The sequence below is a fragment of the Fringilla coelebs genome, assembly GCF_963513975.1.
Source record: "Fringilla coelebs genome assembly, chromosome: Z".
Lineage (NCBI taxonomy): Eukaryota > Metazoa > Chordata > Aves > Passeriformes > Fringillidae > Fringilla > Fringilla coelebs.
In genome coordinates, this window is record NC_140031.1 from 70,762,208 (window position 1) to 70,775,399 (window position 13,192).

At 36.7% G+C, this 13,192-nt stretch overlaps 1 protein-coding gene across 3 annotated transcripts in view; it reads left to right on the forward strand.

The window, feature by feature from the left end:
• Window positions 1–13,192, forward strand: part of APC (APC regulator of WNT signaling pathway) — a 93,741-nt gene that overhangs the window by 25,503 nt on the left and 55,046 nt on the right. For all 3 annotated transcript variants that reach the window (XM_084225435.1, XM_084225436.1, XM_084225438.1), the window contains exon 2: window positions 6,931–7,083. In XM_084225435.1, coding sequence (XP_084081561.1) covers window positions 6,949–7,083 — 135 coding nt within the window. In that variant the 5' untranslated portion in view covers window positions 6,931–6,948. The remainder of the gene's footprint in view (window positions 1–6,930; window positions 7,084–13,192) is intronic.

Here is a 13,192-nt window from a genome sequence, read left to right on the forward strand (position 1 = left end):
CATGGTGTTCTCATTCCTTCTCCTCATGGTCTTTTATGGAATGCTGAGAACATGGATCACTTATCACTTTTGGTTAAAATGAACAGATTATGCTTCTGTTCATGGTTGGTGAGTGCAGGCCAAGCACTGAATTTACAGAAGTATCCCAAAATATAGTGATGGATTGAAAGCTCTTGCCAAGTTATGAATTAATTTCTGAAAGAATTAAGCACAAAAACACAGTCTTTACCCAATTGTCACTCAAAGGGATTTAGGAAGGTTTGGTATAGTAACATTTGTTTTAGTCCGCTGTCCACAAATACAGCCTTCATGCAGAAGTGGGTTAAAACACTAAAAAGAAAATCCTCATGCAACTGAAGTTTAGAGAAAATTGTGTGGTCATCTTTTAAATGGACTAATGCTTTCACAAGTTGTGTTAGGATAACTAATAACAGTAATGGCTCTTCATCTGGCCGTTGCCTTTTTTTACATGGTTGAAAACCCCCAGGATCCACATGCGCATAATCTACAGATTGTAATTTGTTATCAATTTTTTTCAATGTCACCCTTTTCAGATTTATTAAAAACAGTAGTGTTATATAACTTGCAATTAATTTTCTGTTATCAGAGCCTTTGTTGCTAAAAGAAAATGGATGAAGAGCAGTTTTCTGTGATGATTGCTTTTTTATACTCCTTCCTCTATCTCTGATCACCTAAGTGTGCTAAAGCAGAGTGAATGAGAACATGTACAGATCTGCTGTTCCACTCATGGGCGGTTCTCATTCTGGGCTGAGTATTTTCTTAGTTGTCTCTAACCACACTCAAAGCCACTTCCAGACAGCTCATTATATTTGTGTGCCCACATTGCCCAGTTGAAGAGAACCCAAACAAAATGGCTTCCCTTTGAGCTGCTCCTGACTCGAAGTTTGGGGGATTGTTCTTAAATTTGGGTGGGGATAGGAGGATCAAATATGCTGGCAACAAAGGCCATTTTAGTAAAGGATGGATTTATCACCAGATGGAAATAACATCGCTTTTCAGTGTGATGCTGGAGAAGGCAGAAATATTTTTTCTGCTGTTTGGTGGGAATCAGGATAATGGGCTTTTATGATTTGAGTCCAGTGGAGTATTTTTCAGTGAGTAGGGAAGGAGAGAATTAGACGATGCCAGTGAAGGAAAAACATTTTTAGATAGGCAAACCTTGCCCAAACTGAAATGAATAAGACAATCCCTGACACAGTGATACTCATTTTTAATAAGTTCTTGAACACAGCACTTGGAGTGCTGGTATTTTGCCAGAGCTGAAAACCTGAAGAAGGCAAGCTTCAAACAAAATAATGGAAAATTCAATACAGTATTCAGTCAACAGAGAAATTGAACTACTGCAAATTGGTGTGGTTTGATATGTTCAAAATAAGAACAGCAAAACCCCCACACACTTCTTTCTTATGAGTGTATAGGTAATAAGGAAGCTGCATGAAAATGGTCCACTTAGGGAACTTAGCTTGGAACAGCTGTGCTGGATTTTTTTGCCCCTGTCTGTCAGCCTTGCTCCTCCTTTGGAAATAGCTCTGCAACAGCTGCTGAAGCATCGTGGCCAATGACCCAGCACAGTAAGCTTAAATTGACACCTATTTCAGATTACCTTGGCAGTTGAGCAGTAATCTGCAGTGGTTTAGCAGCTGCCACTTGAGCAGCTGAGCTCTTCCCTGGGTGGGAACAGTGAGAAGATGGGTGGAGCAGACAGCTGGGAAGGCACCAGCACAGCCCTCCTGGCCACCCCTCCACTAGCCACAACCACTGCTTCTCAGAACCCTTAGGCCTAGTGCTTAAAAATAATCTGTTTTTAAAGGTGGTTTAGAGTAACTAATTGGAAAAATGTCATGACAGTGTCAGCGCTTCCTCCCTGAATTCAGTGTAATGTGCCCTTGAAGAAACAATTCCCCATTAGACACATTCCTATAAATGGCTGACAAAAATTGACAGAATGGTAAAGAATAACAAGGATGAGATACTGGGTTCTGGAGGGAAGAGTTGCATAGAATTTGTGGATGTAGAAAGAAATTGGAGTTGATGGTCCTTCCCAGCCTTACTAAATTGCATTTTAGGTAGTCATGAACTTTGGACCGGAATAAATATTTAAATGTAGATACAAAAAATGTTCAGAATTTGGAGACAAAGATCAAAATTTATCAGCACATAGATACATTGTGTCTATGTGTAGAGTTAAAATTGTTACATTAAGAAAGCAACATTGTGAACAATGTGAATTACAAAGCTTAGGAGTAAATCTGCTTGCTGGCGGTAGTACAATGTGATGGTAGTGTGGATAGATTTTATGGATAAAAGCAATAATGGGACTCTGAAATATTTTAATATGGAGATTTAATATATGACAAATTGTTGGGGTTCTTAAGTAGAACCTCTTCAGGGCCTATTGAGTATATAAGCTTGCTGATTTCAAAGAAGAAGGCTCAGATCAATTAAGAAATTATAAGTTTTCAGGCAACATTACATTTTTTCCTATCACTTGGGATTTCAGATCAAAATGATTGCATGTAAATTCCTGTCTGGGCAGTGGCTACTGGTGCAGTTTTCTTAATATAGGAAGATGCATATCTAAATCTTAACAGTAAGTTTGCATAAATTTAGGCTTCTCATTAATTTTGATTTTAGTGCATAAAAGAGTTCTATCCAGCTTGAAACTCCTTTTTGATATGTATATTCATGCAAAGTGCTGATTCAGTAAAGTGTGAAATTTATTGTCACAATTTCCCCTTACTCTGATAGGAGATGGAGAAGAAGCTTCTTAATGATGAGAAATATGGGTCAGGGAAGTAGCACAGCTAGATTTTTTAGGTGTCTCTTACATGAGGGTATTGAATTTCAAACTTTCTGTATTCTGAGACAGTTATTTTTCAGAGTAAATCTAGAGAACTCAGGATCTGTTCTTGCCTTTGATGACCACTTTGTGAAGAAACAATGCAGTGAAGAGTGTAAAAGGGAGCTTGACTTGAAGCATAATAGTGAATTTCACAAAGGTTGGTTGTGTTGCATTTGTGATGCATTTTCCCTTGGGCTGGGTGAAATGTGGAATGGATTCTAGAGGTCAGAGTTCTTCCCATCTCCTCCATTCTTCCTCACTGTAGTGGTTTCCGACAGGGGGTAGGAAGAGATGTTTTATTCTTGATCCAGCTGATTCTGACACTAGTGGTATTGAACATGTTTGCATGTGCAGTGGTAGAGCTTCAGACTAGTGGGCCGTGGCTAAGGTAGTCCTTGTTTTCCCATGGACTGGTTAGTTCTGCTCCAAATGAGGTGTGATGTGGCTGGGAAACCTGTCTGGCCAAGAGGGTCCAGAGTTTCTTTCCTCAAGGCAAGTAATTTAACCACTGAGAAACTTCAAAAAGGGGATGAAATGGTACAGGCAGTTTCTATTTATGCTGACAGTTCTGTGTTTAGAAAACCTATAATATATAATTTATAAATTATTTTTAATTTAGAATTAATTTTTACTCAGAGCATAAATCCTAGGAATCATTTTGGGACCTGAATTCAGGTCTTACGTGTCAAGTTTGAGGCAGCTGGTAAAAATGTATTTTCAGTAGAAAGGCAGATTTTAATTTTGAGGGATTTATCTCATACATGGACCAGCTTATGTGTAATGGAGCCCTGAGATTTCACTCTACAAATCACGTGCCTGAGAGATCACACAGTGTTCAGCATCAGAAAGCCTAAGCTGCTTTGTGGTCATACATTACCTTTGTCACTTTCACCCGTTTTAAAATTAAATAATGATGTCGTTTGTGAAATATTTTGGCATTGCATTATTTTGGAAGAAAAAGAAGCAAATACCTTGGAGAGATCAAAAATAAGTACAGCATTTGTCTGTATTGAAGTTTAGGATTGGATTTCTCGAGCCATGAAGTCTGGCTCCTTGTGTAGTATGCTTGGCAAGGATCCCACTGAGCTACAAGTTCTAATTAATGTTGCCAGCCTAGGTTGATAAATGACCGATTTATACCCATTTGTTCTGTGTCGGTATTGTGTTTTAACATAAATGTTGTTCTCCTTCTTCAGTGTTTTCAGCTCCCTAATAACGAAGTATGGCTGGGTCATTCCAGCCTTTGATGTGCTGAGGCAGCCAAGGTTTGCTTGGCTAATCTCCTCTAAGATTCTCTGTCATCCCCTGATCACTTCACATCTTTCTCTGCACCCACTTAAATTCACTTTTCTTACCCACCTCTTTGTAAAATTATTTGCTAACTCTGGGGATAGTGTTTGCTCTTCTTGTGCCAGTCCCATTGGCAGCACACAGTGCTCTGCAGGCTGGCTGCTGAGAGGCTTCACTGCTCCAGGTTGAGATTCCTTTGTGAGTGACCCTGTGTCGCTATGCTCTGCAATTCCACCCTGTTTCTACTGCTTTATTTCTCAGTTCATCAAATTCATTGTGTATGACGTGGAGTCCTCTGACCTTGTGCAACCTCTTGAATTTATGGGAGCAAGTTTTGATGCTACTTCTTGTGCCAAAGTCAATAGCAAAACATTTTAAAATGCCTGTCACAGTCTAGTTTTGGGGAAACTTTCCTGACAGCCTGCCTCCAGCCCATTAATTTGGTGCTCAGCACTCCCCTGTGTCATCTTGATGTCTTTGAACTGCTCCTTACCTATGTACAGTTTTTCTGTTCATCTCTGTTGCAACTGAGGTGACAGGATTGCTTCCTTTTGACATTTATTTAGCAGGGAAAAAAATGTTTTGTGCTATGCAATTTATGTATTTCTACCACAGCTATTCCCCTTGTCCATTTTTCTCCGTTTCATTTGTTGTGTGTGTACATCTTGTTAATGGGGCTGATTGTTCTAAATTTCAAATCTGTAAGTTAGAATTCCTAAAAATGGACAGGAAATTGAACAACTGGGTATTTATTTGTTATTACCTGTCCTTTCATATTAGTAATGAATTATGGCAATATCAGAAAAAATATATTCTGTCCAGAAACAAAATGCATCTCCTGTGTGGCACAGAGCAGCTTCTGTAAATCACATGTAGATGAATAAATGTGATATATTTTACTGATATACTTCAGTAAAAACATTCTATCAATATTACAATATAGTGCTAATTTGTGACAAATAATGGGAAAAAGTTTCCATTCTTCTTCACTTCTGTCTGCCTTTCCTTGGGCTTGTTCATGCAGTGTGTTCTGAAATGTGAAGTATTATAATAATGGAAACTGCTACTTAATAGATACAGTCATGCATAAAATAGAAACTGTCTGTCCTTACTGGCTTTTTGGTGTTTGTGTGTTTGTTTTGGTTTTGCTACAGGTCTCTTTGACAAGACTCAACCTTTTAGGTGAAACAGCCTGATAGTAAAATCCCAGAATTCACATTGTATATATAGTTATTTCAGATTGCCTTTATTTCTCAAAAATGAAGTCATCAGTAAAGCATGACCAAATTTTGAAAAATAAATGTTACAGATTCTTTTCATTCATGGAAGTCATGATTTCATAAGTGGCAGGTGCTGTCTTTTTTCTTTGATGGTGGCTGGTGCTTGGAAAGGAAATAAACCAGTCATATCAACTGCACTACAGCTTTTGTTACTGTTCCTTGCTTCAGTAGTGTACTCTCTTCTTTACATTTTGCTCAGTTTAAATTTAGAAAGGTTAAACAGAATTTTCAAAATTTGCACTGAGGAACTAAAACGTTTTTAAATAATTTTACTTTATTTTTGGTAGACTGGATAATCTGAGTTTCATCGGGAAGAGGAAACTTGATTTATAAGGGGTTACACAGGCAGGTTAAAGTTTGGTCAGAGGTTACAATGAAAATGCTAAATGATAGCTTTTAATTGTTTCATCTTTTCCAAAGTACTGTGGTAGCAATGAAATGGAATATTGCCCTGTAAGGTTTTTTTGTTTTGGGTTTTTTTTTCCTCTGAGTTACAGGCCACATACTAAGGAAATGTCTGCAATGACACTGGAAGGGTAACTTGTGCTACGTGAAGTGCTAGGCTTCCTTTTTTTTCTCTGTAATGGCTGATGAATAAGAAACTGAAAGCATTAATTCTGAAGAGCTTCAAACATTCATTAGCCATGTTTTAGTTATGTTGTTAGATTAACAACTCTGCCGGCTTTTGGTTTGGAAAGTGGGGAACAATTTGTAGTTCATAATTGAAATTGAAGTATTTGTTTCTTTCTCTTATATAGTGACTGAGAAGTTGTGCTGGTGTTCTGTGACTGTGTTACAGTTTTACTGAAAGCAGTATGGGAGGCCTTGATATCAAGAGTAGCCTTTCATCTTTAAATTAAATGGTGCAGTATGGCCACTTTGTGTGGAAGAAGTTTGTTTTAATCTTGTGCCTTAAGGATTTTTTTACAAAATATCTACATACTTACTACATTTGATGATGTGGAGTTTTTTCAGTTAAAATTCCCCAATATTTATTGATTTCCTTTCGTATAGCATCACCCTCAAAGCGTGTGCTATTCCTAGGAACATTGAACATTCATTTCCTAAAATAAGTAGGCAGTCAGCATCTTTTAGGTATATGTGAAGATGCTTGTTATCTGTCCAAAAATTACTGTATATGGTCTATTATCTGCAATTTCTCTGCGTTGAAACTGATGTGCCAGTAGTAAAGATGCTTTTGTATGATGCAGTGATTTTCTTTCATGTCTTCTAGCTTCCCCTAATATCTGATGCAATTGACAATGAACTTTTTTCATTTGCTTAATCATGCACACCAAATGGAAGCCCACAGAAAAAAAAGTCTCGATCTGGCGCTAGTTATAGTCATTAACAGTTTGGTGCAATGGATTTAAATTAAATGTTTAGAAAGACATGGTAAAGGGGAGAGAGAGATGATTTCGTGGTTAGATACAGTCAGGTAGTGAAAGGTTTTTTCTAAAATGCTTAAATTTAATATTTTCTCTTACTTTTTTAAAGGGCTGAGGGTAGCCCAGGATGGCCGCAGCTTCATATGATCAATTGTTAAAGCAAGTTGAGGCATTAAAGATGGAGAACTCCAACCTTCGGCAAGAGCTAGAGGATAATTCAAATCACCTCACAAAACTGGAAACCGAGGCGTCCACTATGAAGGTATTGCAAGCTCTGTGCTTGTGTGTGGGGTTTCTGTCACTGCCCTTTGTGTCATGGACTGGGAATTGCTCAGAAAATTTTGTGTGCTTTTAGATTCCGAGGCAAGTCCTTTTCTAGGCCGTGTAAAGGAAAAGCTATCAAATCTACATTTCTTTATTATTCTTTTTTAATTTCAAAACTGTTTTCTAGAAACAGCTCCCAGCATGCTCTGATAAGCACTACCATTTTAGCACAGCTGTGCTTCCCAGCAGGAAGTCCAGAGTGCTGACCAAGGTTGACAAAGCAAGTATTGTTTGGCTCTTGAAAGTGTGGGAAACGCTGGTTTTCAGTGTTTTCAGATAATTTTAAAAATTTAGGGCTTTACTAATAATTACAATATTTAATGTCTTAACAGGAGAAGTTTCTTTTAACATAAACCACAAGTTCTCCAATCTTTCTCAAAGCCTAAATTAATACTTTAAAAATTCACCCAGATCAGTTCCTGCTGATGTTTGTTGGCTGAGTGTAGTCCTTCAGAGCCACCCCTCCAAGAGCAAACGCTACGCTCAGTGGAATTTAGATGGATTTTAATCAGTAGGAAGATATGCCATCAGCTGCATCTGTGTCATCCATGATACTGAACAAGGCAGAATTTTGCAAGCCTTAGAGCTGCATTAATGCAGTACTCTTCATAAGCTGACAAATCCTGCTGCTTTTTGCTAGCAGCCAGCAAAGCCAGTCTGCTTTTGGTACCTCAGTTGGAAGGGCTGAGAAATTGTTGGTGTTTCTGTGTATACTCCTGTATAGGGTAGTCATATTCTAAATATTGAAAAACCTCTTTTTTCTCCATTTCCTTGCTTGCCGGTCGTCTTATGACAGACTTACTGTTTCTTTACAACCAATGTTTAATTTTTAAAATATGGTAATTTGATTCATATAGCAATTAAAAATATTTGAACTCAATTCTCTTCTCCTCCAGCATGTGGACCGTAAGAAAAAAAATTGACTGTAAGAAGTAAAATTCTGCTGCTTTCCCGAAACACTAGTTACAACACTTGAAAAAAGCATAGATTTTTCAGATACATTTAATCATTGCATTGCAGTGTAAAATGAATACAGCTTTGCTACCTAAATTAAAAGGAAATTATAGCTTTTATACCAGCTACTTGAAATGGTTGTCATTAACAGCTGCAGAAAAAATGTTCATTTGCTGAGTTACATGTCTGAAAGCTAGTTCTGTCATTTATATTATTTTTCTTAATATAATATTACAACAAATTTATTAGTAACTCCCTTCCACTTGCTGTCATTGCAGTCTAAATTAAGGAAGGGAAGAACAGGACAGATGATCTTCCTGCTAGTTTTACAAAAAAAGAGTAAAAATGTCTTTTTTTCCTCTTCATCCACCTACAGGTGTTTTGGTTTTTTGTTGTTTGAGGTTTTTCTAGCTTTTGTGCAGATAATTAAATTTCCAGTGACCTAAAGCCAGTCCAGCTGTACAAGCTGGTCTCTAGGGCATTAATTTGGGTTGTGGAATGGCTTTATGTTCTTGAATTAAATCTGGCAGACCACCAAACAGAAAGTGGCTCTATTGCACTCCTCTCTGCTTATGAACATATGCAGAGTAGAGGTCTCGTTTTTTTCTGTCCCAAAGTTCCCTTCTAGATCTAAGGAATGTAACACAAAAAAATCTCCAACTCAAATATCAAACTCAGTATATTTCTTTTCACTTTGGGGGATGGGTGGAGAAGCGATGGTTCAGATTAATTAGATTTTTTTTTTTTTTTAACCATGTTCTATTAAGAAATCATGGGTTCATTCTTCAGGTGTATTTGCTCCTGCACCTGAACTAAGAAGTCTTGTCTTTCCCCTGTTTGTTTCAGACCCTTTTCTTTGTAAAGGGTCACAACATACTTCTGATTTGACTCAAACTTGAAGGATGGTGTGGGAATGATCTTGGGGTCATATTGGAGTAGGTGGGTGAAGTTTGAGTGGGATCATTGCAGGATTCTCTTAAACTGGAAGATAATTTTAGTTTTGCAGGCTTTTGGAGAAAGTATGTGTTGGCTTTTTTTGCACTGAGAGAAACTACATGGTTTGGTATGGTTCCAGTGCCATAATTAGGGATAATTACAAGCAAAGTCATTAGCAGAGCAAGAGCAGTCAGGATTGAAAGCCATTTGGCTACCATATATGCAGTCAAAAAATTTCCCCAATGTCTTGGAAAAAATGATCCTTTGGGAGCACAGAAGTGTCACAGAGCCCTTGTAACCCATCCTGGCAAGTGAAATCCCAGATATTAGCCAGGGAGCAGCAGTGGGGAAGACAAGCTGTGGCTCCATGGCAGACATCCCTGTTCTTTCAATGTGAATTTTGGTCTGTGGCCCAGTGCAGAGACATCTCACAGTGATTCTTTGGGCTGGTGCTTTGTTTGTCTCCTCATTTCCTTATATTCTTTAATCAGTTGTGAAGCACAGTGGTTAGGAAGGGTATTTTAAAGACAATATTTAAAGAATTTGATTTTGGAAGTAACAGTGTTAAAACATTGCGTAAGTGTGCCCCATCTTTATAATCCCTTCATTTCAGAATTGTAAGGTAATCATATGGGAATTAAAAGCTTAGCATGAGCTCATCTTGCACATGTATTTATTATAGACTACTACTGACCTATATAAGAACTATCTCTGAATGCTTCCTGTTTAAAGTTAAATCTCTTATTTAAAAGTGAAAACTCCATTTGCTGACCAGAAAACAACATGATGGGCAAACAAAGAGAAATGTGATAATGGGGGGGAGGTGCCAAAATGATCAGTAAAACAATCTCCACTTCGTTTTTTAATTTGTGTTGTCCTAGGGATTAACTGTTCAAACAAAAGAAATCCCTCAGAGTATTATGACTAACTTGGGAAATTCAGTTGTTTTTATTGGCTTACTGTCAGATGAAATACAACAGTTTGGTATGATAAAATGTTCTCTCCAAATCAACAAATACCCTGTTTGATGGTCAGTGAAATAACAATGTTGGCCCATAAATAAAGACAAATGGTGTCAGCATCTAGATGTAAGAGTAACTGCATAAAACACAGACTATGGACAGATTTAGAAAAATGTGAACAATTTTATCTGAATTCAAAACCTGTAAAATTCATGGAGAGACAAGAAATAATCCAATGTCAGCTATACTAATTTGTGCGTATACCTACATGTCTCCCACATTTGCCAAAGACTTTTTGTGAGACTTTCCTGCCTGGTTCTTGTAGAAGACTAGTATTTTTCTCTTTAAGGATGGCATTTATTTCTTTGTTTGTTTATTTATTTATTTGTTTCCTTATTGTTTATTTTAAATGTCATAGCTAATTAATATCAGCATTTTCCCCCATTTAAAACCTGGGGAGAAGCTGGTATGTTCACCTTAATCTCCAGAATTTGCCTAAGGGTGACATCATGCTTGATTTCCACATTCAATGTTTGAATGCTTTGATTTTATAGTAAACCAGCAATTCATTATACCATGTGTGAAAAAGCCATTTTTAATATATATGATGCTCCATGAGTAAGACATTGTCTGTTTTGTTTTCATATAGTGCACTTAAAATTTTATTTTACATATGGCTTTTCAGTTTATTCAGTGTCTTTTGTATTGTGTTCACATGTATCAAAAATAAAATAGTAAGACTGTTGCTAGAAGTGATTCAAATTTGCTGGTTTTTTTTTTTCTTTGAGAAGTGCTCTAACCAGATAAATATACAGTATAAAGAAACATGGTAGTAGTTAAACTCTTTTCAGAAAATTATGAGCAGTTTATTCATGTGTTGTAGAGAGGGTGGTGTTTAGGCAGATCATTTCTTCCTGTAAACATTTTCATTTTAATAATTTTCTGGGGTGTTTTTTTGTTTGTTTGTTTTTATTTAGTTTATGTGTTTAATGTTTAAAAGACAAAGTCTTTTATTACTCTCATTCCTATCATGTCCATTGCAGATCCAGAGAGTGATTTCTTTTTGATATTGATGGTGTTTTGTGAGTTTCTTCTGCTAATAAACCAGCTGGGCAATAAAGCTTGCAATGCTATTATGTTGGATTCAAATACATTTTCTCTAAATAAAAAAGCAAGAATGAAGATATTTTATTTTGAAGATCTTTATTTTGAATATGTTTGTAAAATATTAAGCAATTGTAATTTAATGTGGTAGCAAAAGGAATATTAAGTCTCTAGGGTATAATATCCCATGTTTATTTCAGTGTTGTGCATACTTGGGGATGTTGATGAATTAATACTCAAATTTGCAGAATTAAAGGTAAAAAAAATGCTAAAGAAGATGCCATGGGGCCTGGTTTTCATCTTCTGTCATGATGGCTTTGGAAAAATTGTGAGGAAGCTTATATTGTATTAGAACTACAGTGTACTTTTATGGCTAAATATGATTTAGTTGCATTTTATCTGCAAATTCAACTTCCCATTATATCTTTTTATGCCTGTTGAGAGAATGAATATACAAATCCTTATCAGGAATAGCAGATTGACCAGCAAGTTAGCAATTTAGCAGCTACAGTAGCTTGCTTGTCTCATTTTAAGAAGAGGGACTCTGGAAAATGTGCTGATTGCAGATTGGCCTTGTTAGCCAATGTTTGTCTATAAAAAAGAGAAGATGGATTTTCAGAATGTTCCAGAATTTTATTTTAATTGCCTTGTACTGTTTTGCCATGGAAGCTGCACTTCGTGATCTCTAAGTCATAAGAGTTACAAGAAAAATTTTAAAAGTGCTGATCCTTTACATCAGGCATACTCGTGGCTTAATCCCACCCATTTTTAGGAGTAAGGTTTCAGATACTATTTGTATCCGGTTTGGCCCTTGACTAAATTTAAGGTCCTTTTAAACATCTACTGGGCCATTCTCTCTTTAGGAATGAGTAACTGCTCTTATCAGATGTCTCCCTGGTCAGGTAAGCAGGTGATCCCATTTTCTTTTAAATTGACAAACCACACTTGGTGGCCTTACAGTCTGTGTAGCCACCACTTCTTGATATTTAACCTTGAAAACCTGTTTTGTTCTGATCAGCTGTCTCTGATCATCAGTGTTTATTGATCCTTATCATAAAGCAAAGAGATGATTTTCTCATATCATCTCTATGCTGGAGGTGATATTCTAATTGGCACAGCAATTTTTGGTTCAATGTGTTGTGGTAAGCTGTGTGCTTGCAAATTAGAATTTGAAGCCCAGCATATTCACAGAGACCTCTAATACACACTGCTTAACATATTGTCATGTTCTATATGCACATGCAGTGTGTACTTCCTCAAATAGGTGGGAGATTAATACACTCGAGAGATGCCCAGGTTTGCAATAGCATCTTCAGTTTTTCTTCTAAGGTATCAGAAATTATGCATTTTGCTGAGAATACTTATTGTGTCCAATAACATCACTTTTCCATCTCTGTGCAAAGGGGGAGCATTTTTAGCTGCATCCTGCCATTTCCTTTTTTCACTTTATTGTCATTTGTTTGGCATTGTATACAGTGAAATGTTTGGCCAAGGCATATATGAGAAAAACACAACTGAAAAATTACGTTAAGCTATGAAAACAAACCATTAAAACGAGAATGTTAAAATATGTTAAAATAGATATATTTGAACTGGAATTACTGTTAGTGAGTAGACTACATGTAGTAACTAAACTGCAGTATAACCGGATGCTTTATTTGAATCCTGAATGTAGTACGATACACATTTCTTAGTGTATCCTGTTGCACATAAGAATATTAGAATTATTTCCAGAACTGGATCCCAGAATCTGATTTCTGATCTGAGTTATCTGGTATGTTGTTATTTCTGCTAAGAGGTCAAGTCAGATATAACATAGTGGATTATAGTTGCTTCATGTACCAAAACCAGTCTTGTGAAATCTCCACAGCAACTGGTCACAGAGAACTTGAGGGTATTCCCTACTATATTGAGAACATCTCAGTAGCCCTGTCTGGAATTTTAAGGTTCTTGGTTCTTTGATGATTATTCAACTTAAAGGTAGAAAATGAAGCGCAGAATAAATAGTCTTTTTCTTTTTATAAAAGAACACTAGTATCTTGGTGAGATTTCTGCCATTATCTCTATTTCTTTTCAACATGGTCTTAAGTC